Source organism: Setaria italica, chromosome VI, assembly GCF_000263155.2.
Source record: "Setaria italica strain Yugu1 chromosome VI, Setaria_italica_v2.0, whole genome shotgun sequence".
Taxonomy (NCBI): Eukaryota; Viridiplantae; Streptophyta; class Magnoliopsida; order Poales; family Poaceae; genus Setaria; species Setaria italica.
In genome coordinates, this window is record NC_028455.1 from 28,229,468 (window position 1) to 28,250,976 (window position 21,509).

The 21,509-nt window shown below is 44.2% G+C and overlaps 5 protein-coding genes across 9 annotated transcripts in view; 4 read left to right on the forward strand and 1 right to left on the reverse strand.

Annotated features, from left to right (window-relative positions):
• The window catches only part of LOC101778999 (pentatricopeptide repeat-containing protein At3g47530), a 6,843-nt gene extending 4,713 nt beyond the window's left edge, over window positions 1-2,130 (reverse strand). The window contains 1 exon segment of the mRNA XM_012846851.2: window positions 2,114-2,130. Within this exon segment, the coding sequence (XP_012702305.1) occupies window positions 2,114-2,130 (17 nt within the window).
• A 52-nt stretch (window positions 2,131-2,182) lies between these two features.
• On the forward strand, window positions 2,183-6,167 carry LOC101772875 (probable apyrase 6). Of its 2 annotated transcripts, none has more exons than XM_004973465.3 (9): window positions 2,183-2,874; window positions 3,120-3,232; window positions 3,324-3,431; window positions 3,634-3,688; window positions 4,208-4,402; window positions 4,997-5,094; window positions 5,265-5,461; window positions 5,528-5,614; window positions 5,689-6,167. In XM_004973465.3, the coding sequence occupies exons 1-9, from the start codon at window positions 2,307-2,309 to the stop codon at window positions 5,873-5,875; spliced, it is 1,608 nt and encodes a 535-aa protein (XP_004973522.1). In that variant the 5' UTR covers window positions 2,183-2,306; the 3' UTR covers window positions 5,876-6,167. The 2 variants fall into 2 exon arrangements, with proteins under 2 accessions (XP_004973522.1, XP_004973524.1); XM_004973467.3 differs by having other exon boundaries at window positions 2,185-2,874; window positions 5,707-6,167.
• A 1,026-nt stretch (window positions 6,168-7,193) lies between these two features.
• LOC101773834 (zinc finger A20 and AN1 domain-containing stress-associated protein 7) lies at window positions 7,194-8,289 on the forward strand. The gene has a single exon (XM_004973468.4). The coding sequence runs from the start codon at window positions 7,284-7,286 to the stop codon at window positions 8,049-8,051; it is 768 nt and encodes a 255-aa protein (XP_004973525.1). The 5' UTR covers window positions 7,194-7,283; the 3' UTR covers window positions 8,052-8,289.
• Window positions 8,290-11,922: 3,633 nt separating this feature from the next.
• Window positions 11,923-17,005, forward strand: LOC101774236. Of its 4 annotated transcripts, none has more exons than XR_001164419.2 (12): window positions 11,923-12,255; window positions 12,370-12,464; window positions 12,658-12,765; window positions 12,883-12,965; window positions 13,236-13,369; window positions 13,849-13,898; window positions 14,000-14,092; window positions 14,220-14,311; window positions 14,518-14,624; window positions 14,845-14,898; window positions 16,421-16,532; window positions 16,630-17,005. XR_001164419.2 is itself a non-coding variant. In XM_004973470.3 (11 exons), the coding sequence occupies exons 1-10, from the start codon at window positions 11,992-11,994 to the stop codon at window positions 14,884-14,886; spliced, it is 1,068 nt and encodes a 355-aa protein (XP_004973527.1). In that variant the 5' UTR covers window positions 11,923-11,991; the 3' UTR covers window positions 14,887-14,898; window positions 16,421-17,005. The 4 variants fall into 4 exon arrangements, 2 of the variants coding, with proteins under 2 accessions (XP_004973527.1, XP_004973528.1); XR_001164420.2 differs by having other exon boundaries at window positions 16,650-17,005; XM_004973470.3 differs by having other exon boundaries at window positions 16,421-17,005.
• A 2,717-nt stretch (window positions 17,006-19,722) lies between these two features.
• LOC101775584 (protein FEZ) lies at window positions 19,723-21,140 on the forward strand. Its single transcript, XM_022827765.1, has 4 exons — window positions 19,723-19,916; window positions 20,084-20,385; window positions 20,484-20,801; window positions 20,928-21,140. The coding sequence occupies exons 1-4, from the start codon at window positions 19,730-19,732 to the stop codon at window positions 21,138-21,140; spliced, it is 1,020 nt and encodes a 339-aa protein (XP_022683500.1). The 5' UTR covers window positions 19,723-19,729.
• Window positions 21,141-21,509: the final 369 nt, after the last annotated feature.

Sequence of the window (21,509 nt, forward strand, 5' to 3'; positions counted from 1 at the left end):
AATCCCAACTGGTAGCAAACGACGTTAATGGCACATTATATGTTCTCTGGTCTAGCCGTTGGTCAAGGTTCAACTCGACATAGTAATCCTCAAGGTTGTCAACCTGGCCTATACTCCTATGTGTGTGTGTGTGTGTGTGTGTGTGTGTGTGTGTGTGTGAGGGAGAGGAGGCCCCGTGCGGAGGAGGTGCGCGTGCAGCTGGAGGAAGCGGCGCGCGGGGAGGGCCGAGGCGGAGGCGAGGGAGCGCCGCGGCGACGGAGGAGGGGGAGGACGTCGGGGCGGGGCGGGGAGCGCGCGCGAGACGCGATGCCGATGCCATGGCCCGCGGCACGGGCGGTCGGGCGCGAGCGAGGGACGAGACGAGATGCTCAGATTCCGCTTTGAATTTCGCGTGCAAGGTGCATGGACGTACGGGTGTTTCTGTTTCAAAATTCAGGGCTGTTTGGTGGATCTTCTCAAATGACTTCATCGATTTCTGATAAAACCCTACTAAAAGGACAAAATCCATCGGCTTCGGTGGTGAAGTAGAGGAGAACCTGCAAAACGACTCACAATAAAGAGGGAAAAACAGCTTCACAAATTTCTCTACATCTCCGAGCATCAAGTGACCATAAAATTACCCGTATATAAAATTACCCGTATTACTATTGAGAAGCCGTTTTAACGTTTTGCAAAACGGCTTTAACTTTACCAGAGAAGCCACTCCACCAAAGGAGCCCGAGACCAAGCTATTTTGGTAGTTCTACCAAATGGGGCCTCAGATAGCGTGATACTAACCTACCGCTATGTCGCCAGATCTATCTCATCCATGAGCTAAGCAATCATGGCGTTGACGAAATGTTAGAACGAACTCATCGACGTCGGTTGTGAAGCACTTTTCTGTCGCAGTCGCAACCTGAACGGTTGGTTTTCACCAAGGTGAATAAATTAAAGAGTGAAGGTCTCCTTTTTAGCAACATTTTCCTTACAGGTCTCAACTAGAACAATAAGAGGAGGCTCACAAAAAATTTTCTGAGTTGTAAATTAACAAAAGATGGTACATAAAGTGTTAGAACTAGTGCATGGTCAATAAGCGCTAGGTACATAAAGTGGATTAAGATCATCCACTAGTGAGGTTTTAATTTAAATGCATAAATTCTTTTCATTCAAACTTGAGAAATCATGATCGCTTAAGTTATAGTAAAGCTACATTTACTCGAATCTAATAAAAAGTATGGTTTATTCCTTTACCTGTTAACCTAATTTTTAATGCAGATGTAAAAATTATTACCTATTCAATATTTCGATCACATGTACTAGCTACAATGCAAATTCATAATATCTTCTTAAATCTCTGCAGACTAATGTGACTAGAAATATATTTTGCTTTTTGTCATACACTGGTTTTTACTTCAATAGTTGATAGATTAAAGCTATTATCTCCTTTTCTTTTTTTTATATGATAGAAGCCCCCTGCATCATAGGACGCGAGGCATCAGAGGCACTCTCTTGATCGTCCATCAACTCTAAGAAGAGGCACTGATGCGATTCAGGCCTAGTTTGGTTACTCTTGCTTATCTTTAGCACCCGTCATATCGAATGTTTAGATACTAATTAGGAGTATTAAACGTAGACTATTAACCAACTCATTACATAAGTGGAGGCTAAACGGCGAGATGAATCTATTAAACCTAATTAATCCATGATTTGACAATGTGTTACTACAGTAAACATTTGCTAATGATGGATTAATTAGATTTAATAGATTCGTCTCGCCATTTAGCCTCCACTTATGTAATGAGTTTTGTAAATAGTCTACGTTTAATACTCCTAATTAGTATCTAAATATTTGAAGTGACACGTGCTAAAAATAAGCAAGGAACCAAACGCCCCCTCAAGCCACCCAAACCTCCTTCCGTTCCCATTGTCTCCTTCCCTTTTGCCTTTCAACAAAGTGCTAATGCTAACCAGTCCAATCATTTGTTTTCTTAGCCCAGAAGAAATTCTTCAAACGAAACCGAAAGTTACGAGGAAAGGACACGGACGGTCACGGTAGCTTGAGCTCGCCACGGGCGCTCCAACCGGAGAAGACGGCGTAACCACGGTAACGCGACAAGCTCTCCCGCGCTGCCACCTGTCCGCTGAAACCATCTCTAACGGTCAATCACCCCTCCACTGCCCGCCACACCCGGGCCCCCACGCTCACCCCCCGCACCGGATCCCGCCACCACCTCGCCGCGGCGCGCCGGCACCCCACCTCCCCGCCGACGCGCCGCGCCCCCGAGCGCCCGAGCGAGCCGCCGGGGCCGATCTGCACCCCCCGTCCGATGCGCCGCCCCAATGCCCGCGGCGAGCCCAAGGAACAAACCCTAGCTCCCGCCCCCTCCCCCGCCGCCCCGATCAAGATGGGCTCCCAGCGGCGGCAGCCCAGCAGCTCCCGCCGCCGCGTCACCGGCGCCCTCGCGCTCCTCGCCGCGTCCGCGCTCTCCCTGCTCCTCCTCGCGTCCCGCTCGGTACCCCCGAGGTACGGCGTCATCATCGACGCCGGCAGCACGGGGAGCCGCGTCCACGTCATCGCCTACCGCACCGGTCCGGGCCGGGGCTTGCCCCCGCAGCTGGACTGGGCGCGCACGGCCTCGCTGAAGGCGAACCCGGGGCTGTCGTCCTTCGCGGCGGATCCCGACGGCGCGGGGCTGTCGCTGGCCCCGCTGGTGGATTTTGCGCGGCGCCGCGTGCCGCGGGAGAGGTGGGCGGACACCGAGGTGCGGCTCATGGCCACTGCAGGGCTCCGGCTTCTCGATGCCGCGGTGGCGGAGTCCGTTCTGGAGTCATGCAGGGGCGTGCTTCGCCAATCAGGGTTCCTGTTTCAGGACAAATGGGCCACCGTGATCTCAGGCATGTTGCATAGTAAATTGCTCAGCTTTTATCTAATTTTGGTTCTATGTGACGGAAATGTGTTGAATTGGAGCTCTTGCATGCAATGGATCAGTATAGCTGGAAGTACATCCGCTGAATTTGGGAGCTTGCATTTCAGTACAATTGGACGCAGTTGTGTTGAATTGGTGCAGTGCACGTTTTGTTGAATTGAATTTTGTGTCTTCACTAAGCTGACCATGTGAGTACATCAAAATGCTGTGTAGGGGCTGAGGAAGGGATATACGCGTGGGTTGCAGCAAATTATGCATTGGGGACACTAGGCGGTGATCCACACGACACCACTGGGATAATTGAGCTTGGTGGGGCTTCTGTTCAGGTTCCGTGTATTGCTTTCATACTAAGGAATGGATCCTCCTACACTGACATTTTGTGAGGTCTTTACTTGATTCCTATTTGTGATCAAACAGGTGACTTTTGTTACGGGTGAGCCTTTGCCTCCGGAATTCTCTCATGTGCTTAAGTTTGGTGATGTCTCATATAATCTGTACAGCAACAGCTTTTTGCAACTTGGTCTGGTGAGTTGTGTGCATAAATATGGATCTTTTCTGTCCATTATCTGTTATGAACTTATGATCATTTTCTTAAATTGCATATTGCAAAGTTTCACAGAAGTATAGAACAACCTGCACCTTACCCACGACACACTTTATGTTCTTTTAAGTGCACCTTTGCTATTATTTTGTAAGTTCTGAATGTTTTCTCTGATTCTGTCTGCAGAATGTAGCATACGAGTCACTCCATGACTTGCTCAGCTCACCTGGCCTTAAATCAAGTAAGTCAATTGGTTCAATTCGTATTTACCTTTCCAATGTGAAATAACAAAGTAGCACACAAGTATAGGCTGTTTGAACTCCATTCAGTTATAATCCTTTTTTTTATGGTAACCAGAGGAGAGCAACACGAACACACAAACACCAGCACAACATAATCACTAAAATACACTCACAGACAGAGGAAGACATCAAAGAACCACACACACACACACCAGAAATATACTTTATTATACTTGATAACTTTTTAGCATGACACATTGCTCATGTTTATTTTTTTCTTTTTTAAATGTCTCTTGTTGGGTTTCATCTATAGTCTACCCCAACTTAGTTGGGATGGTCTTTCAAAAAACAAAAAAAAGTTGGGATAAAAGGCTCTATTGCTGTTGTATTCGTCATCTGTGTCCATAGTCTATGTCCTATGACTTGCCCTACTATACATGTATATATATTGTCTAAAGCTATTCCAAATATAACTCCAGAATAATTCTTCAGTCATCATGTCTGATTTGATTATGCAGTGGCCACACATTTAATTACTCAAACGAAATACAAAGATCCTTGCACACCAAGGGGGTTTACGAGTATGGTGGGATCAGTTAAACTTCCTGTTAGTGTTCTTGATCCAAAGGTTGGGTACAGACCTTTTGCTCATGCTGTGGGGAACTTCTCTGAGTGCAGATCTGCAGCACTAACACTATTGCAAAAAGGAAAAGGTAGCCATCTGTTCTTATACCTCGTGGAGTTTTACATTTCCGTTTTTTTCTTTTTTCCTTTTTTTTTTGGCCTTCTTCAGAAGTGCTTCCCTTTTCTTCATATTTGTTTGCTGAATTCAGCAGGGAACAATGAGAGTAGACTCTACTTTGTAGAGACAACTGCTTCTACTATAGATAAAAAGAGTCCTGCATTACTCATGAGATTTAGCCTGTGTTCATCTCGGGGTTAAAAGCTTGGCTACTGACTCAGACAGAATAGGTTAACTTTATCATTTTGTGTTTGATTGTAAACTAGTTAGGACAAAATGTCATTTTGTAATGTTAGTAAACTCAATTTGCAGAAGTGGCAATTTGTCTTAAACAGTTGAATGTACATAGAGGTTTTTGACACCCATACCCCTTGGAAAAAGGCAGGTACTAAAATTATAACTGGGGGAGTACCAAAATTCGGTACATGAGGCACTAATTTTCAGTGACTCCAAGTTATAAATAGTGGTGCCTCTCCAAGGATGGTCTCATGAATATAAGCCTTGGTGCACTCTCATTCTCAGTTTGTTTCATGGCATAATAGAAGTGACTGAGTGGTCTTTGCAGACGGATGTGCATATCATGAATGCCGCCTTGGAGCGGCATTTGTACCAGAGCTGGAAGGGAAATTTTTGGCAACGGAAAATTTTTACCATACTTCAAAGGTGTGATCCTTTCTCTTTGGTTGGAGTCTTCTTAAAAAGTTATATTTTAAACTTAATGCAGGAAAAACAGCGGAAGCAACGTTTCTGTCACGATTCTCCATTTTCTTTCATTTTCAATATTCAGTCACAGATGGTACACCATTCATTTCTGATATTTGATCGCTTGACAGTTCTTTGGTCTGCATTCAAAGTCCTTCCTTTCTGATCTGATGGTGGCTGGGGAGAAGTTTTGCCATGGGGATTGGTCAAAGATTAAGAAGAAGTACAGTTCTTTCGATGAGGGAGAGCTGCTTCTCTTTTGTTTCTCGTCAGCATATATTATTGCTTTACTACATGATTCTCTAAAAATGCCGCTGGATCATAAGAGGTGAAGCCTTTTCTACAGTTTTATTCTTTGTTTCAAACTTGAATATTTACATGAGTTTTGTTTCAGGATTGATGTTGTAAATCAAATCCACGGTGTGCCTGTTGACTGGGCATTAGGTGCTTTCATTGTGCAAACAGCGTTGAACCGGACAGAGTACTCAGACTCATCAGTTTCATATCTAAACAGCTATGACTCTTCTGGCTTGGCACCACTTTTCTTGATTACAGCTGTGGTTGTATTTACAGCATTCTCCATCCTGAGGTGGAGAAGGCCTCAGCTGAAGACGATCTACGACATGGAGAAAGGCCGGTACATCATAACCAGGGTCAGCCGATGAGCTTCGCACGTCGGCGCTGGGAATGGGTGGACTTTCTGCAGCGGAGCACCAGCAACCGTGTATGTAGATTTTCGTAAATTGATTTTTTACCCGTTGGCCAACCATGCACCGTCGCACGGCCTTGCAGAATTAACCGGAGTTCAAGCAGCAGCCCTTGTGTATGATAGGACGATCTGGGTTGCGGCAGCATTCTTGCTCGCTCTGGGACGTGTTATTCCTGAACTGCTGTTGATGTAATTACAGTTTTGTGCATGGGCGGTCATGATACATAGAGCCGGCAAAACGGTTTTCCTTCTTGTGATGTAATCCTGAGATCTCAATGATCAATAGAAGTTCTCTGCCACGGATGTCTGGCCAGTTGTATCTTCATTTCCTGTCGCCAAACGATGTATGGTTCTTGTCCAATTTTAAGTTTCGGTAGATTTTATTAAGGAAAAAGTTCATTTTATTACCCTGACCAATTCATTTCTCTGAGCTGCGACCTCTGGGAGTGGGCAAACGCAAAGATTTATGCGTTTAGCTCAGCCTAGAGGTAAAGTTACTTGTGAAGGAATCTGCCCATGGAATCTGTCCATCCATGAGAGTCTTGGACTTGACACGGGTGCATGTATTTTTTTAATTTATTTTAAGATTTAACTGGCACTGTTCTTTCAGTGGTAAAAGCTACGTTCTCATCGACAGCTGGGTAGTGTTGCGTACGTGTATTTATAGGATCAAATTTGCATGTGTGTATATGAATGTCTGCAGTGGTTGAAAAAAAAATGTGTATAAAAAAGCTTCAGCAGCCTGTACGGAGTAAATGGGTGACTAGAAATTATAATAGTAATCAATCCTAGTACCATTGTTTCTCTCACGAGCCCATCTCGCGGGTGGCCATACATAATTCGAAAGTCAACTTAGTAAGATCCATTTATTGATTCGTTATTTTTATTTGATCTCATTATTTTCTTGCACAAGTGTTTCATCACAATTTTGATAAAGCTAGCGTGGCTAACAATTAGGCCTGTTGAGGAGAAAATCCGACCTGCCAAACGGCATCGGCCACGTACGGTTGGTGAAACTTCGTTGTCTAATCATGGCCGCCGACACAATAGGCCTCCCACACGACAGGATCCAAAGGACCCGCTTGTCAGCGCCTTAAATCGAGACATCACAAAACGTGTACGCATCACGGACCGCCGTGCATGCGTCGAGGGCATTCCGGCACGTACTCGACTCTTCGTGTCGCAAGGATCAGGCGCGAATCGGAACTCCACCGTCCCTCACGGGTCCGACTCGACCGCAAAGTCGGCGCAAGCTTCGCTTCGGTCTCGGCCGCCTCCCCTGCACAAGTATGCGACAATAAAAGGGACGACACGTCCACGCTCCGCCTTCACCAAATCACCCGCGCGCGAAACAAAGCAGCAGGTTGCCAGGTTCCCTCCGTGCTCGAAGACGCGATCCGATCCGTTCCTCTAGCAGCGAGCCGTGCCACCGACGAGATCCATGGCGGCGGAGAAGCAGGAGGTCACCACCGCCGCGACGCCGATGTGTGCCAACGGCTGCGGCTTCTTCGGGAGCGCCGCGACCAAAAACTTGTGCTCCCAGTGCTACAAGGAGCACGAGATCAAGACCGCCGCCGTCGCTCCCGTCGCCGAGAAGAAGGTCGTCGACGCGGCGCCGGCGCCGGCAGAGGAGGGGAAACACGAGGGGTCGTCCTCCAGCAGTGCCGCAGTCGCCGAGAAGAAGGTCGACGCGGCGCCGGCGCCGGCAGAGAAGAAGGAGAATGTCTCCTCCGCGGAGACGACGGAGAAGCACGAGGCGGCCTCCGTCGCCGCCGCTTCCGCGGCGCCCGTCATGTGCGTGAACGGGTGCAGCTTCTTCGGGTCCGCGGCGACCAAGAACATGTGCTCGAGTTGCTACAGGGACTTCCTCAAGAACGCCCACGCTGTCCCCGCTGTCGCGGAGAAGGTCGAGGTCGTCGCGCCCGCGCATCAGTCGGCGCCGTCTGAAATCTCTTCTGCGGCAACTTCTAGCGCGCCGCCGAGAGTGGAGGCGCCGGCGGCGAAGGCGGCGCCGAGCAGGTGCGCGGGGGCGGGGTGCAAGAAGAAGGTGGGGCTGCTGGGTTTCGTCTGCCGCTGCGGCGGCACGTTCTGCTCGGTGCACCGGTACACGGACAAGCACGCCTGCGACTTCGACTACAAGACGGCCGACCGTGAGCAGATCGCCAAGAAGAACCCCCTCGTCGTGGCGCCCAAGATCAACAAGATCTGAAGCAGACGGGGACGAAGATTTGATGCGATCGGAGACGACGAAGAGTAGTGCAAGGCTGGTAGTGGTGATGATAGTTGATAGCTAGGTTGTCTTTTCTTCCAATGTGTTAGAACTTCGAACCTTTTTTTGTAGGCAATCAAGTTCAGTTCTCGTTATTCCCAATAAACAACATCGATGTAATGTTCCCGGTTAGTGCAAGTTCAGAGTTGCAATGCATATAATAATTAATATTCTTTGATGAAACTATTATTGGTAACAAATTTGTAAGGGGTCATAGATTTTGTAAAGTAGCAAATAAACGAGTTCTAGAACTAAATCCTAAAATCATCAGGCTACACAAACGTAGTTTTTTTTTCTAGAATACGTAGGAGAGCTGCGTATCATTCCATTAAGAAGAGATAAAAGTATTAATACAACGCGGGTCTAAATCGGGCACACGCACACGGTAGGTGACTCAAAGGGCTGTTTACACGAGACTGGAGCTCCTATAAATTAAACCACTAATGGCATATCACTATCAACTCTCAAAATGCCATCCTATGGTGTATAGGCAATGTGCCTCAGCCCGGAACCAGGTCGCTGCTTCTTCGGCGACTGCTGCTGTTAGCTGTTGCGGTGTCCGTTGAGTGTCTCCGGTGAAGACCCGATGGTTTCGCTCTTTCCAAATGCGCCAGGAGACCAAGATGAGTGTGGTGTCGAACCCTTTCTTCCTGGCGCCAAGGAAACTTCGTCTCCGAAGCAACCACCAGTCCAAGAGTGGAGACCCGGTGGCTAGAAAGGATGATGCGCTTCCTGTCATTTGATCAACCGAGTTCCATACCTGCTGCGTGTAGCTGCAAGTGGCAAGCAGGTGATCAGAGGTCTCGGGCTCCTGGCAACATAGACAACACTCGTCCCAATTCTGTAACCCATGTTTCTTACGGCGAGCCGATGTCCAAAGCCGTTGCCTTGTAGCAAGCCACATGAAAAACTTAACACGTAGGGGGGCCCAAGCTCGCCATATACAACCGAACACGGGTGATTTCACTGACCCCATGAAGAAGAAGTTGTATGCCGACCTAGCGGAGTATGTGCCTGACCTTTCCCATCGCCATATTATCGTGTCCATTGTACCTTCGTGGAGTTGGACATCAGATACTGCGTGCCATAGCTGGACGTATTGCGATATTGCAACAACTGTTAGTCGTCCAGCGATGTCTCGAATCCATCTTTTCTCCAGAAGAGCAGCCGCCACTATTCTAGTTTTCCTGATGTGTGGCTTAACCATGAGGCATAGGTCAGGAGCTAAGGTGCAGGGGGAGAGATCGCCCAGCCAGTAGTCCTCCCAGAAGAGTGCGGTATTCCCATTGCCCAAAAGCACACGAGTAGAAATCTGGAAGATTTTGTGCAAGGTGCGGTTGCTGTCCAGTGTGTTGGCCAGGTGCTTCCAGGGCCGCCGATCATCAGTCCTTTTGAACCATAACCAACGCAAACGCAGAGCCAACGAGGCCAGGCGGGGATCCTGGATTCCTACCCCACAGGTTTAGGACGGCAAGCAATTGGCCAAGTAACAGGACAGTGCCCTCCATTGGCGGTCTGCTTACCTGCCCACAGAAATCCTCTTCGGAGTTTGTCGAGTTCGTGGAACACCCAAGTCGGAATGTCAAGAGAAATTAGATTGTAGGTGCAGGTTGCTGTCAGGACCGATTGGACCACGGTCATCCTCCCCGCCTTGTTCATAAGTTGAGCCTTCCAGTTAGGAATTTTACTTGCCATCTTGTCAATCAAACGTAGTGAAAAGATCTTGTATTCACTATTCAGCAAAATTGGCAAACAAGGCCTTCTTCGTTGGTCAGATGGTGATGAAGGGAGCCAAGATTATATTCTATGGAAGACGAAAGCCCCTTGCAAATGCAAATTCTTGGGCTGGCTTCTTCCCGTAAGATCTTGGACGGTGGACAGGCATCAGTGCCATAGATTTCAAGATAACAGCACTGTATGCATGAGCGTAAGACCACGGACCACTTGATCCAGCAATGCTCTTACAGTAGTAAGGAGGTGTGGTTCAGGTTACTCGGTCGGTCTTCATACGCTGACACCAATGTCATACTCCAATTTTGGTGACTGGTGGCATCAAGTAGGCGCATCGCCAAGGAACACCGAAACGCATCTGATTTTGTTGCTTGCCTCCTGGATGATTCAGTACGTGAACGGAACAATGGTATCTTCAAGAGCACTTCGTCGCTGCCACCTAGCTTAGTAGTCTAAAAAGTTCTGGAGGAAGGCCAATGTTGGCTGGAGGCGGTAGATCGATGTACTCTCCTAGGCCCTGTTTAGTTCCCTCCAAACTTCTAACTTTGGCACTATGCAAAAAGAAGATTCCCCATCACATCAAACTTGCGGTACATGCATGGAGTACTAAATGTGGACGAAATCAAAAATTAATTACACAGTTTTGTTGTACTTTGCGAGACGAATCTTTTGAGCCTAATTAGTCAATATTTGGACAATAATTCACAAATACAAACGAAATGCTACAGTTGTGCATTTATGGCAAAATTCTAACTTTGGCACACCCAAATTGGGAACTAGACAAGGCCCTAGTCTATAAGAGTTCAAGACTCACTATGAAGCTTCGGTACAATGTTCAACAGACAGTACTCCAGATGATCAGAGACCAAAGAAGATAAAAAATTTCCTAGCAGGATGGCACGTTCTAGCTTTGTAGGACCTGCAATCAGCCAGCGTTTATGCATTCAGAAAGAAAACCTTTGGGACTCCGGACTCCTAGCTATAGGCTATAGCTGATTTTGCGTGGGCTAGAACAAAAAGGGGCCGCGAACCTGCTAATGGGCTGGGCGCGCATGGCCACATGAAGCCCAGCTGAGCGTCTGCCTGCTCGCGGCTCGCCTCGTCGTCATTGTCTCAATCTCGCGGTCTCGCTCGCCCGCACTATGCACTAGCAGTCTAGGCGTCAGGGATTCGACGCGAAGAGGAAAGGGATTCGAGACAAGCACACCGGCGGTAGCTGGGGCGGCCGCCCCACGTCGCCTACACGTACTATAACAATTTTTGTAATTTATAACAAAATTTTGTAATTTATGACGGACAAATTTCGTCACAAATCAGTGTTTATGGCATTTTAAAATTCCATCATATATTGAGCGTGATTGATTAACTTGTGTGATATTTATACAAAATCATCACATCGACTCAATATGTAACCTTTTTATTTGTCATAGAATAACCTTAGAGTCGCAAAGCCCAACCCAAGCCCAATGTTAATGACGAAAAAAACGTCACAAACAGTTCCCACTTGGAGTAAATATCCATCACAAATTGAATATCTATGTCGGATGACGAAGAATATGACGTGCCTGCCATCGTGGATGCTGGCGTGGCCACCTAATTGCAGCCATTAAGTTTTGGGCTTTGCTTATGTTGCTTCCTTTTGTCTTGCCTATTTTTACATTGTGTTTTTAGGTCCAATTATTTTTAGACTCCATTCATTATGGGCCAACAAATTCAGCCCAATTCCGTACTAAACAAGCCATAATATATGTCACTCACCAAATTACAATTCAATATATACCAGCCGTTCAACAATTTCGCTTCAGGTATATACACCAAAATATTGGCTTTGAGTTTGTTGGCCGGGGGAGTGAGGTCGTAACCAAGTTTGTGGCCCTTTTGGCTCTGGATTTGTTGGATAGAAGAATGATAAAGAGAGAAAGAAGAAAGACCATTGATCTGCCTATTTTCAGACATTTTACGGTAGCAACAATCATAAATACATGTATTATTTTCTTAAAAAATTATGGTTTCATGTTACGTATCTGATGTATTTTGAGATTTGATCTGCACAGAAAATAACCTTTTAAATTCGCAAGAAAGAAAGGAAAAATCTCTAGAGCCTGGAGTCCCTTATCCCGCGTGCCTTCCGGAAGTCCCAACGGTATCGATGGCTTCGCCGCCGTGCCTCCTCCGCCTCCGCCCCTGCCCGCCGTCGTGCCTCCGCTCTCGCAGCAGATCCCAGTGCCTCCATCTCTCCAAGCAGAGCCTGCACCCACTTAACTCGCCAAGACCATGCCTACTTCCAGTGGGGGCGCCAGTAGCAGAGCGGCTCGTGCCGCGGCCGCCGGGTACCGGCCGGTGGACGGGCATCTTCGCCTGCCGATGCTCCTACGATGCCGAGAACGGGCCGCCCACGCCTCCACCAGATAGGGTGCTTGCTCTACGAAATTCTGTGCTGTGGGCGTAGCGATGAAATTTGTGAGCCTTTTTGAGAGTTCGGTCGAAAATTGTAATTAGTTGTCTTGGGATGGCGTTGTTTTGGTAGGAGGAAAGCTCGGATGAGTGGCCTGTCCTTCGCCGGTGGGATGTGCCGTGGGAGTGGCCAACCATTTCCCTCACCATGGTGGCATGTGCAGTAAGGTAAAAAAACCACTCCCACGGGCGTTGTGTAAGGAAAAAAAATATTTGTGCAAATAAGTAATGAGGAGACTAGTTTGTGGCGTCTGTTCTCAAGAATGAAGCAATATTCTACCATAATTGCAATCCGGAATAAATAAAGCATGTTGAATTGCAAGTGCCTCCTTGAAAATGTTGCTGAATATTATTTAGACAGCTTTCTTTTGACAGGAATGGTTGAGCAATCTATTTTGGAGCAGTTTGGTTTTCAAGTTGGGGAGGCAACTCTAGATGAGAAGGCAGAAGTACTCTTCTTGGGACAATTGTATGGATCGAAGTTCCTGCCCCTCTGTATACACTACATTTATCAGAGTTTGTCATTCAGCTTCTGAATAATCTGCATGCACGTTTCCTTGCCATTTTCTGTTTTTTGCAAGTGCAGTAGCACGACGGTTGTTGTTCTTGGATCTATATTTGGCATCACCAATACCTTTCGACCATTCTCAGATGATATCTTTCGTTACAGTAAGAATTTGATCTTGTTATGTTTACTTTCATGTTCTTGCTTATACGTCTGTCCCACATTTGTTTCTTTCCCAAGATTAGCTTGCTAAATAGTAAATAATAGAATTGTTTCTAGATATTTTAATGGACAAAGACAGAATAACCTAATACCTAATTCACCTAGTGTGTTTGCTTGTGGCATCAATAGTATGGTTGAGTAGTGGGTGTTCAGTTTGTTCTTAAGCACTGGACAATGGTCTTCTGATGCAATTTTATCATTTGATTTTTCAGAATTCGAGGAACCACTTAAACTGCAAAATGGTTGGCTTTTGTGGGCTGGAATCGGCCTTCTTGTTGCAATAATTGCTATTGCTTTAGCTGGAGCTGCAATGACATTTTTGAATGGTGAAACACCACAAAGAGAGGTACCCATGCTTCCATAACTATCTGTTATCCATCTTATTGGGCAGTTTGAATGTTATGCAATGTCCTTCCTACTGTAACCAGAAAAATTTCTTAGCAGTTGAAGTATGACTATGATGAACTAACTCTTCTATAGAATTTTAGATGGAAAAAATTCACAAATTGGTAAGCAGTTTCTCCCGTTTCCCTGCTTTAACTTCATGCGCCTAGTTCTTGTATGCTTGGCGTTGTCTGCTATCTGCATAACATACCAATTGACTAATTGAGTGAAGCAATGGCAGCGCACAGAGAGACTTGGGGAGACTTTGTCAGGAACTCAGATGGTGTCCCCATTATAGTGCGTCAGCTAAATAAATTCCTAGATACAACAAAGACACTGAAAAAAGCAAACTATATAACATACAACATAAATGATAAAGTCAAGCATGTTAATAGTGAAATTTCACCACTAGTGATCCAGTTCTTGAACCTCTTCTTTCAGACTGACTCGCTAGTCATTCTATTGCCACTGATTGGCTCATCAGGTATCAGGTATGGTTTATCTGGCTTTCTTTTCCTGTGTTTTCGTAAGCTGTTGTTTGTCAGATATAACAAGATGAACTGACTTTGTTTTCCGGGAAAAAAATTGGTAGTACTGCCTGCCTGCTTGGCATCACTGGGATTTTGGCACCAATTCTGGAGGAAACTGTGTTTCGAGGATTTCTAATGGTGTCCTTGACTATGTGGTAAATATACATGAATTCTTGGTCAGGAGATTTCTTTCTAAAGCTTGTCTTTAGAAGTATGGCACTGTAAATTGGTGCAATCTGAAATATTGTACTATTAAGCTGTTAATAATATGTCCTGGTACAGGTTCTCTACTCCATATGCTGTGCTTATCACTGCTGCAGTATTTGCGTTCGCTCATCTTACACCAGGAGAATTTCCACAGCTTTTTGTACTTGGTAATTGCCTACAATATCGATGACTAGGCATGAGCATGACATCACAAAATGTCGTGCAGTATGCTAAACCCCTCTACCTTTATATAGTTGGACCAGACATAATGATGGATGGTCTTAGAATCACATGTAACATATAGAATTGCTGTGTTAGCATGCTTTAACATTTATAACTGACCATATTTCGTTCACCATTTTTTTCCCAACAGGTGTTGTCCTAGGATTTTCATATGCTCAAACTCGCAATCTTCTTACTCCTATTACAATACATGCTGTTTGGAACTCCGGAGTAATATTGCTGCTAACCTTTCTTCAGGTAGATCATAATACCTCAACGTTTCTCACTTCTACTTCCTCATTTTCTTTCTAGGAGTGGTCAAATGAGTTAGCGTTGATATTACTGGTCACATAGGGGAAAACATCTAAAATTTCCACCATACATTGGCAGTTAAATTTTACAACTGAATCAGATTTCTTCAAATGTGTTTCTTATGGGTATGACAGAATAATGAAAATGCTTTGTTATTGTGCTTCAGCTGCAAGGTTATGATATAAAGGAGCTGTTGCAGGCATCTTGAAGATTTCACTTGGTTAGCTTAATTTACACCTGCACTGCCTTCTGTGTGTGATGATTTTCAAATAGGACTAAATGATAACTCTATTAGACAATCACTTGCTTAACCGTTCAGAATTTATGCATATGATCAGGTTTGTTTTCTTTTCTATTCGAGCATTTTAATAATTTGCTCTGTTATGAAGTCAAACTTAGTTTTCAGGAGAAACCATGCTATTTGTGACGATTTAGGCAATGCATAACGTAATTCTTTGATAAGCATATGCACTTTATGATAGATTCTAATGATTTTAATATGAGAAAACGTACACTTTGTATCTGAAACAGAGAATTTTGTTGGAATAGAATCCTAGGAGGGGGAAAAATAATCCAATGTGGCTCTTTGGACTAGTGGATTGGGCGGTTGGCTTATAGGATCCCTATGGGTTTCCTACGAAACTGCTCAATATACATGTAATTTGGAGGAAGTTTAGCTTGAGGTCGTACCACATGGAAATTTTCCTTAAGTTACCTCTATCCAAAATTATGAGCTTCTTTAAAGTGAAGCATCTAAACAAATATTGACAATTCTTGCGTTCTAGAATTTCTAAGAACCAACTGTATGTGATGCCTATTCCTATGTTTCTCATATTCCTATATTGTTTTAATCTTTAATTATTCCCTAGTTCCGTGAATTTACACACTGTACTGATTTCATGTTTCTGCGGATTGGGGATATACAGTTAACACATAGTACTGGGAAAATTAACATATCATGAGTGTCATGTACCATGCAAGATACACTTGCAAGCTTCTGGTCTGTATGAGTTGTTTTGCTCCATTGTCTGGATCAGAAAAGTTTCTACTAGAAATGGTTTCATAAAAATATTCGTTCACAGTTTTCTTTTAAATCCATGACCAAATACCAGATCAAAGCTTTAGACTAATAGATGTCACCCTTAGCCTTAGCTTTTTCCATCGATGAAGTATTTAACTTGCTTGCTTACATGAAAATGAAACGCAGCTCTCTTTTTTCATGCATCCAACCAGTGTGGTCCTAAAACGGTATGCTTTAGGGTCATCACCAAATTATCTGGGTATCTACAGTAATAAAACATGCTAAGATGGCTCCTGTGAAGAATTATTGGGAAAACTAGGATCGAATTTGCACTACTTTAATTCAGTTGATCAATATTTAGGTATTCTGATAGTGACCCATTGCTCTTACTAGTCTGATTAATGCATGCTTGTGTGAATGCAAATTAAATAAATTTAATAAAGGCCTTGGTAAGTTAGAGTGTATTGCAAGTTATGCAATTATTTGTCTTTTGCTTGAAAGGGATCCCCTAGTGAAATTACGGGCCATTGGTTAAGGTCTGCTTGCAACTGTTTCAATTTCACAAAATGGCTATATGTAGAAGATCAACTTTCTTTTGTCTTTTTTAGCTTAGTTCAATCAATTTTCATTCGTCCAGTGGTGTTTCATATATGTCAGATTCAATCTCCAGAATCTTAATGCTAGTGTTTCTTTCCACTTTGGGGATTCTGTATGATTGCAGACAACTGTGAATGATAGTAACATCAAGATGCAAACCAGGGGGTGGGACCTTTCAATACTGTATTATAATCAACACGGTAGCTGGTGTCTTACCTGCTAACGTTATTCAGAGGGTAAAAAAATGCTTGTGGTTCTATCGTTCGGATGATCACTTTTTTCCTGAGAACACATTATAATCCGGATGTTACATGTTTGATGTTACTTTCTTAGCAATTATTTCTCCACCGCAGCAACGATTAGAAGAAGAGACGTGTTGCGGATTTGGAAGAATCAGAACGGAAAATACTGCTATGTGTCATTGTGTGCATGGATAAAGATGGGTACTGTAAAGAATGTTCGTTGTATGATAGCAACTGCTTATCTGAGCTGGAGACTAGGATTGGCAGATCAGTTACAGTGACCTTTCTTGTAAGTTGTAGCATTGATGTTTTTATGTGACTCGTGTTACTTCCTTGTAAATCAGGTATGTTCAATGAGATGAAAATGGCTATAATTGTGTAGTACTACATGTAATTTGACATTTCTTGTCCTTGACTCTTCATCTATTAACCACCATTTGCTGTAATATAATGATCATTCTTATCTACTATATGCATGTAAGGCAAAGCAGATGTTTTAATTATAGATTTTTAAAACAACTCTAGGAATATAACTAAAAGCCTACCCAATATAATCATTTCCACCAAATCACCAAAATACGTTAAACTTAGGCTAACCCGTGCTCAATTTGTCAGTTTTGCCAATTACAAATTGCATAACTAAATTTATTTCGTCTTGTATCAACATGTATTTTGTAGGGTTTTCTGAACAACCACAGAGCAAGTATTTGATTTTATTCTACTAAAGTAGATCATACCAAAGCAATGCTTTCGTTGCAAGATTCCTGTATGCTCCATTCACTCTTGATGCAACTCGATTGACTAAAAATTTAAAGCACTATGACTTGCTGTCGTACAAAAGTAATAAATGGTAGTTCTCATCGTGCAAACTCTCGCTTGATTTGGACGAAATGAGATTATGGAGATGTTTACAAGGAACATCAAATTTTGCATCTTGGGATGCAACACACTGAACTTGCACGTATTTCATCTTGGAGATCCTCTTCTTTCCATATGCTACACGATTTTAAAACTTTTTGCTGTCTTATTTAATACTAAATGATAATTACTTACTCGGATCAACTTCAGGATATTAAAAAAACACAACTAGGACTAGATGAACAATGCAGAAGGAAAGAATCCGAATGAGTTTGCCACCGAGCTATAGTTTGTAGCTGCCATAGACCTTGAGCATGCAAGCAAGAACAGACAGGAGTTGCTCTTGTCAACACGAGCAACATGGACATCTGTTCCGAGAACCGGGAACCCAAGAACAAGACATGGAGATGGCAGGCTACCTCGCTTCAGTTTGAAGGGTTTGACGTTGACCCGAACCCTGCTCTAACAATATTTGAGTTGCAGGGCCAGCAATCCCAGGCCATGGAAGGGAGACAGCAAGCGCTCCAAATCGAGATGGGGTTTGCTCTCCCAAAGCAGGGGGGATTAATGGTGTTGCCGGGAATTGTGGAGACACGGGAATGGAACAAAAACTTTGGCGGGTATTTGACTCGCGCGCACGGGCGAAACCTTGTCCTCAAGCGATTGGAGGAGGCAAAAACTCTCACCGCGTGCAGAATTTTCGCGTCATTGTCTATGATTTATAGTAATTAGTCTTGGATGCTTTTGTTTGTGTGGTATGGCTTAACACACAAAGATACATGGGAAGTGCACACTAAAGTTTTACCTTTCAGATGTGAAGCAGTTTACACATGCTGTATTGTGCTGTATACTATGTTGAAAGATCATGTGAAAGCATTGGAGAAAATGCTTACCAAAATAAGGAAATGCTGGAGAAAATACTTCAGTGCTTCTTTGCATATTCAGGAGGCACGAAAGCTAAGAACGAAATGCTGAGGAAAATACTTTAGTGCTTGTTTGAATAGTTAGGCACAAAAACTAAGTATTTTTGGAATTCAATCTTTTGTGGCACTATATAGAAGAATAAATTCAACAATATTACATTAAATACTACTTAAATATTATGGCATCTAGGTATGTGGATCATATAAACATTGCAAAACAGAGGCAGTACTAAAAATGCTTAGTGTTTTGTACTTTTTTCTGCAGTTAGTAGGATTGGCTCACCTATTCAGCATGTCTATCCAACATTCTACGTTCAAAAGTTTCGTGATTTTATAAACATAATTTTATGGACTGTGGAATGAGCAGAAAACAATTTAATTGTGCCATGTGGAAGGAGGACCAGCCATAGCCAGCATGCCATGAAGCAAGCTGACTGTTGGAGCAAATTGGACCAGATTTCCACGGTGGCAACTCATTGGCAATAAAATTTAGTGTAACAAACTGTGCTTAGAATAAGAAGCTTCTCCATTCCAACCCTTCGCAGTGCCACACACGCTAGCTAGTTAATAAAAATATGGAGAAAGTTACACAGGTCAGGCCATCACTGTCTCTGGATAACAGAAAAGAATTTCTGAAGAGAAATCAGGTAGTAGGAAACAAACTCCTCTCTCTCTTGGTTAGGCTTATGTCAAATTCAACATAAAATGCATTTAGTGGGCACAAATTATTTTAGAATCCCAAAGCATAAGCTGACTAAAGTAATGCATACATCTACGTGGGAAGGGATTTTTGGATCCAGATACTGAAGGAATATATCTTGAAGTTCATGCAGGTAAAAGTAAACATACTTGAGAAGAGTTCCAAACTCTTGCCTGGCACCGTTGAAAATTTGAATACCAACAAACTTCGGTGTATTGGAATAGGATTTCAGTTCCTTTGTTTACCTGGGGAGGCTCAAACTGGTAAATGAAATCTAGACGAGAGTGAAGCACTGTTGTTTAGTTTAAGGATTGTTTTGACTGCCGTACTTGAGTATTCTAAGTGTGAACCGAAAGGGACTGGGATTTCCTGATGCTGGCTGAGCTTGTCTTCGTTGAGATACTAATCCATCATTAAACAATTCATGACAGCTTCAAATAGAGAAGGAACTAAATACACTTCTTTAATCCTTCAGAGTTGTGGGCCTCATCCAGTCATTCCTAGCAGCTCTGGCTTTTCATATATATACACATGGTGTGTATTAGATTTGCAAGTGCAATAGTATACAGCTCTTGGTGGTTGTCTTCACCTCACAAGCTTCATCCTTGAAAGCCATTCATTAGAAACTGCACAAGTAGTACAAGAGCAGGCTTAATTTGTAAGCTTGTAACAATCAGCAAGCAGGCTTCAAGCTTCATCTCTTTGTTCTTATGGAGGCCAGAAATGATATCAATATGGACAGGTCAGATGAGATCCTCATGCCCGGGTTCCGGTTTCACCCGACTGATGAAGAACTGGTCAGCTTCTACCTCAAGAGGAAGATCCAGCAAAAGCCTATCTCCATTGAGCTCATCAGGCAGCTGGACATCTACAAATATGATCCATGGGATCTCCCAAGTAAGCTGCCACCAACTTCAGAACTTCTTACACCTTTTGTCCATGAATGTATTGGACTTTTGTGAACTATGAACTTCAAATATTTTCACTCGAGATAACATCAAAAGATGTAGTGAATAAGTTTGCAGTTTTTCATTTCTGACTCCGTTGTTCTTGTTCATCGACAGAGCTTGCGAGCACTGGTGAGAAAGAGTGGTACTTCTATTGTCCGAGGGACAGGAAATACCGCAACAGCGTGAGACCAAACAGAGTCACAGCAGCTGGGTTCTGGAAGGCCACAGGGACAGACAGGCCTATCTACTCCTCTGAGGGTACCAAGTGCATAGGCCTGAAGAAGTCTCTTGTGTTCTACAAAGGGAGAGCGGCAAGAGGGATGAAAACTGACTGGATGATGCATGAATTCAGGCTCCCTTCACTTAACGATCCCTCGCTCCCCAAGCGACCCATTGACAAGACCATTCCACTCAATGTAAGCACTATCAATTCATATTGTGCAGTTCAAAAGAGCTGGATTTAAATGTCATGTCCAGTTTTCTGAAAGAGGTTTTTCTTTTGTGCCACAAACAGGACTCCTGGACTATCTGTAGGATCTTCAAGAAGACCAGCTCCATGGCACAACGAGCGCTGTCGCACACCTGGGGGCCTCCACTGCCAGGTGCAACTGAGGCAGAGATGTTCGCTGCGTTCCAGTCAGTGCAAGCTTCAGAGTTTGCTCTGGAGAGCTCCTCTTGCTCACTGCAAGCTGCACAACCTGCACCTGCAAGTCAGTTCACCAGCAGACATGGCTTGCAAGGTCACCAGCAGAACAAGGTGAACAATCCATCTCTAGACGGCTCTTCTTGCAAGCTCATCAACTTCAACTGCAGCCAGTCCCTAGAACCCCAGAACTTCCCCATCAGCAGCTTCCCTTTCGAAGTGCAAACATCGCAGAAGACCACAGCCGCTGCGCCAATGTTCTTCAGCACACAGCCTGATCATCAGCTCAGTGGATTTGTGGTCGATTCTTCTGCCGATGTCAATGGCGGCATCGGTAGCAGGAGCCAGGACTCATCCACCAGGAAGCCTGGCAATGGCTTCAGCATGAACAGCAGTGACTGGGAAGCTGTGGGAAGGATCAACTTCCCTTTTGATCTGGGTGCAGATTCTGCAGAGGACTGGAGATGCAACATACCCTGGGAGTCCTTCCTGAGCCCAGCTGCTGTCCAGACTGAGCTACCACACTAGAGCAGTTTGATACTTGCATTGCATTACAAAGAGTGAGAGGTACTTCTATTTCATAGGTTACATGTACAGATGCTGAGTGAGTGAGTTGCCTTCATCTGTTAGCATTGCTGTTAGCTGCAGAGACATATATTTTTGTTCAGTTTTGGTTAGGGGTGCCATGTACATACTGTGAGCAGTGAGCTATACTTGTTAACAGCAAAGCTAACAGAGAGAAGGAACCCTGTGTTGTACTTGTACATACATTATTTTCAGTGTTATGAGATGATATTGCACTTTCAGTGCGAAAACGTGAGTTTCTGAGTGTGAAAATATTGGGCGTGTTTCAATACTTGTATCAACGTAACAATATCAAGCATCATCTGTTGCTCT

Excerpts from the sequence above, each read along its gene's own strand:
- LOC101773834 (XM_004973468.4), top strand. The coding sequence starts at position 7,284 with ATGGCGGCGGAGAAGCAGGAGGTCACCACCGCCGCGACGCCGATGTGT.
- LOC101775584 (XM_022827765.1), top strand. The coding sequence starts at position 19,730 with ATGGAGGCCAGAAATGATATCAATATGGACAGGTCAGATGAGATCCTC. Across the intron at positions 19,917-20,083 it reads TGATCCATGGGATCTCCCAA|AGCTTGCGAGCACTGGTGAG; the intron begins GTAAGCTGCCAC and ends GTTCATCGACAG. Across the intron at positions 20,386-20,483 it reads ACAAGACCATTCCACTCAAT|GACTCCTGGACTATCTGTAG; the intron begins GTAAGCACTATC and ends TGCCACAAACAG.
- LOC101772875 (XM_004973465.3), top strand. The coding sequence starts at position 2,307 with ATGCGCCGCCCCAATGCCCGCGGCGAGCCCAAGGAACAAACCCTAGCT. Across the intron at positions 3,689-4,207 it reads CTCACCTGGCCTTAAATCAA|TGGCCACACATTTAATTACT; the intron begins GTAAGTCAATTG and ends TTGATTATGCAG. Across the intron at positions 4,403-4,996 it reads ACTATTGCAAAAAGGAAAAG|ACGGATGTGCATATCATGAA; the intron begins GTAGCCATCTGT and ends TGGTCTTTGCAG.
- LOC101774236 (XM_004973470.3), top strand. The coding sequence starts at position 11,992 with ATGGCTTCGCCGCCGTGCCTCCTCCGCCTCCGCCCCTGCCCGCCGTCG. Across the intron at positions 12,256-12,369 it reads CCACGCCTCCACCAGATAGG|GAGGAAAGCTCGGATGAGTG; the intron begins GTGCTTGCTCTA and ends TTGTTTTGGTAG. Across the intron at positions 13,899-13,999 it reads ATTGGCTCATCAGGTATCAG|TACTGCCTGCCTGCTTGGCA; the intron begins GTATGGTTTATC and ends AAAAATTGGTAG.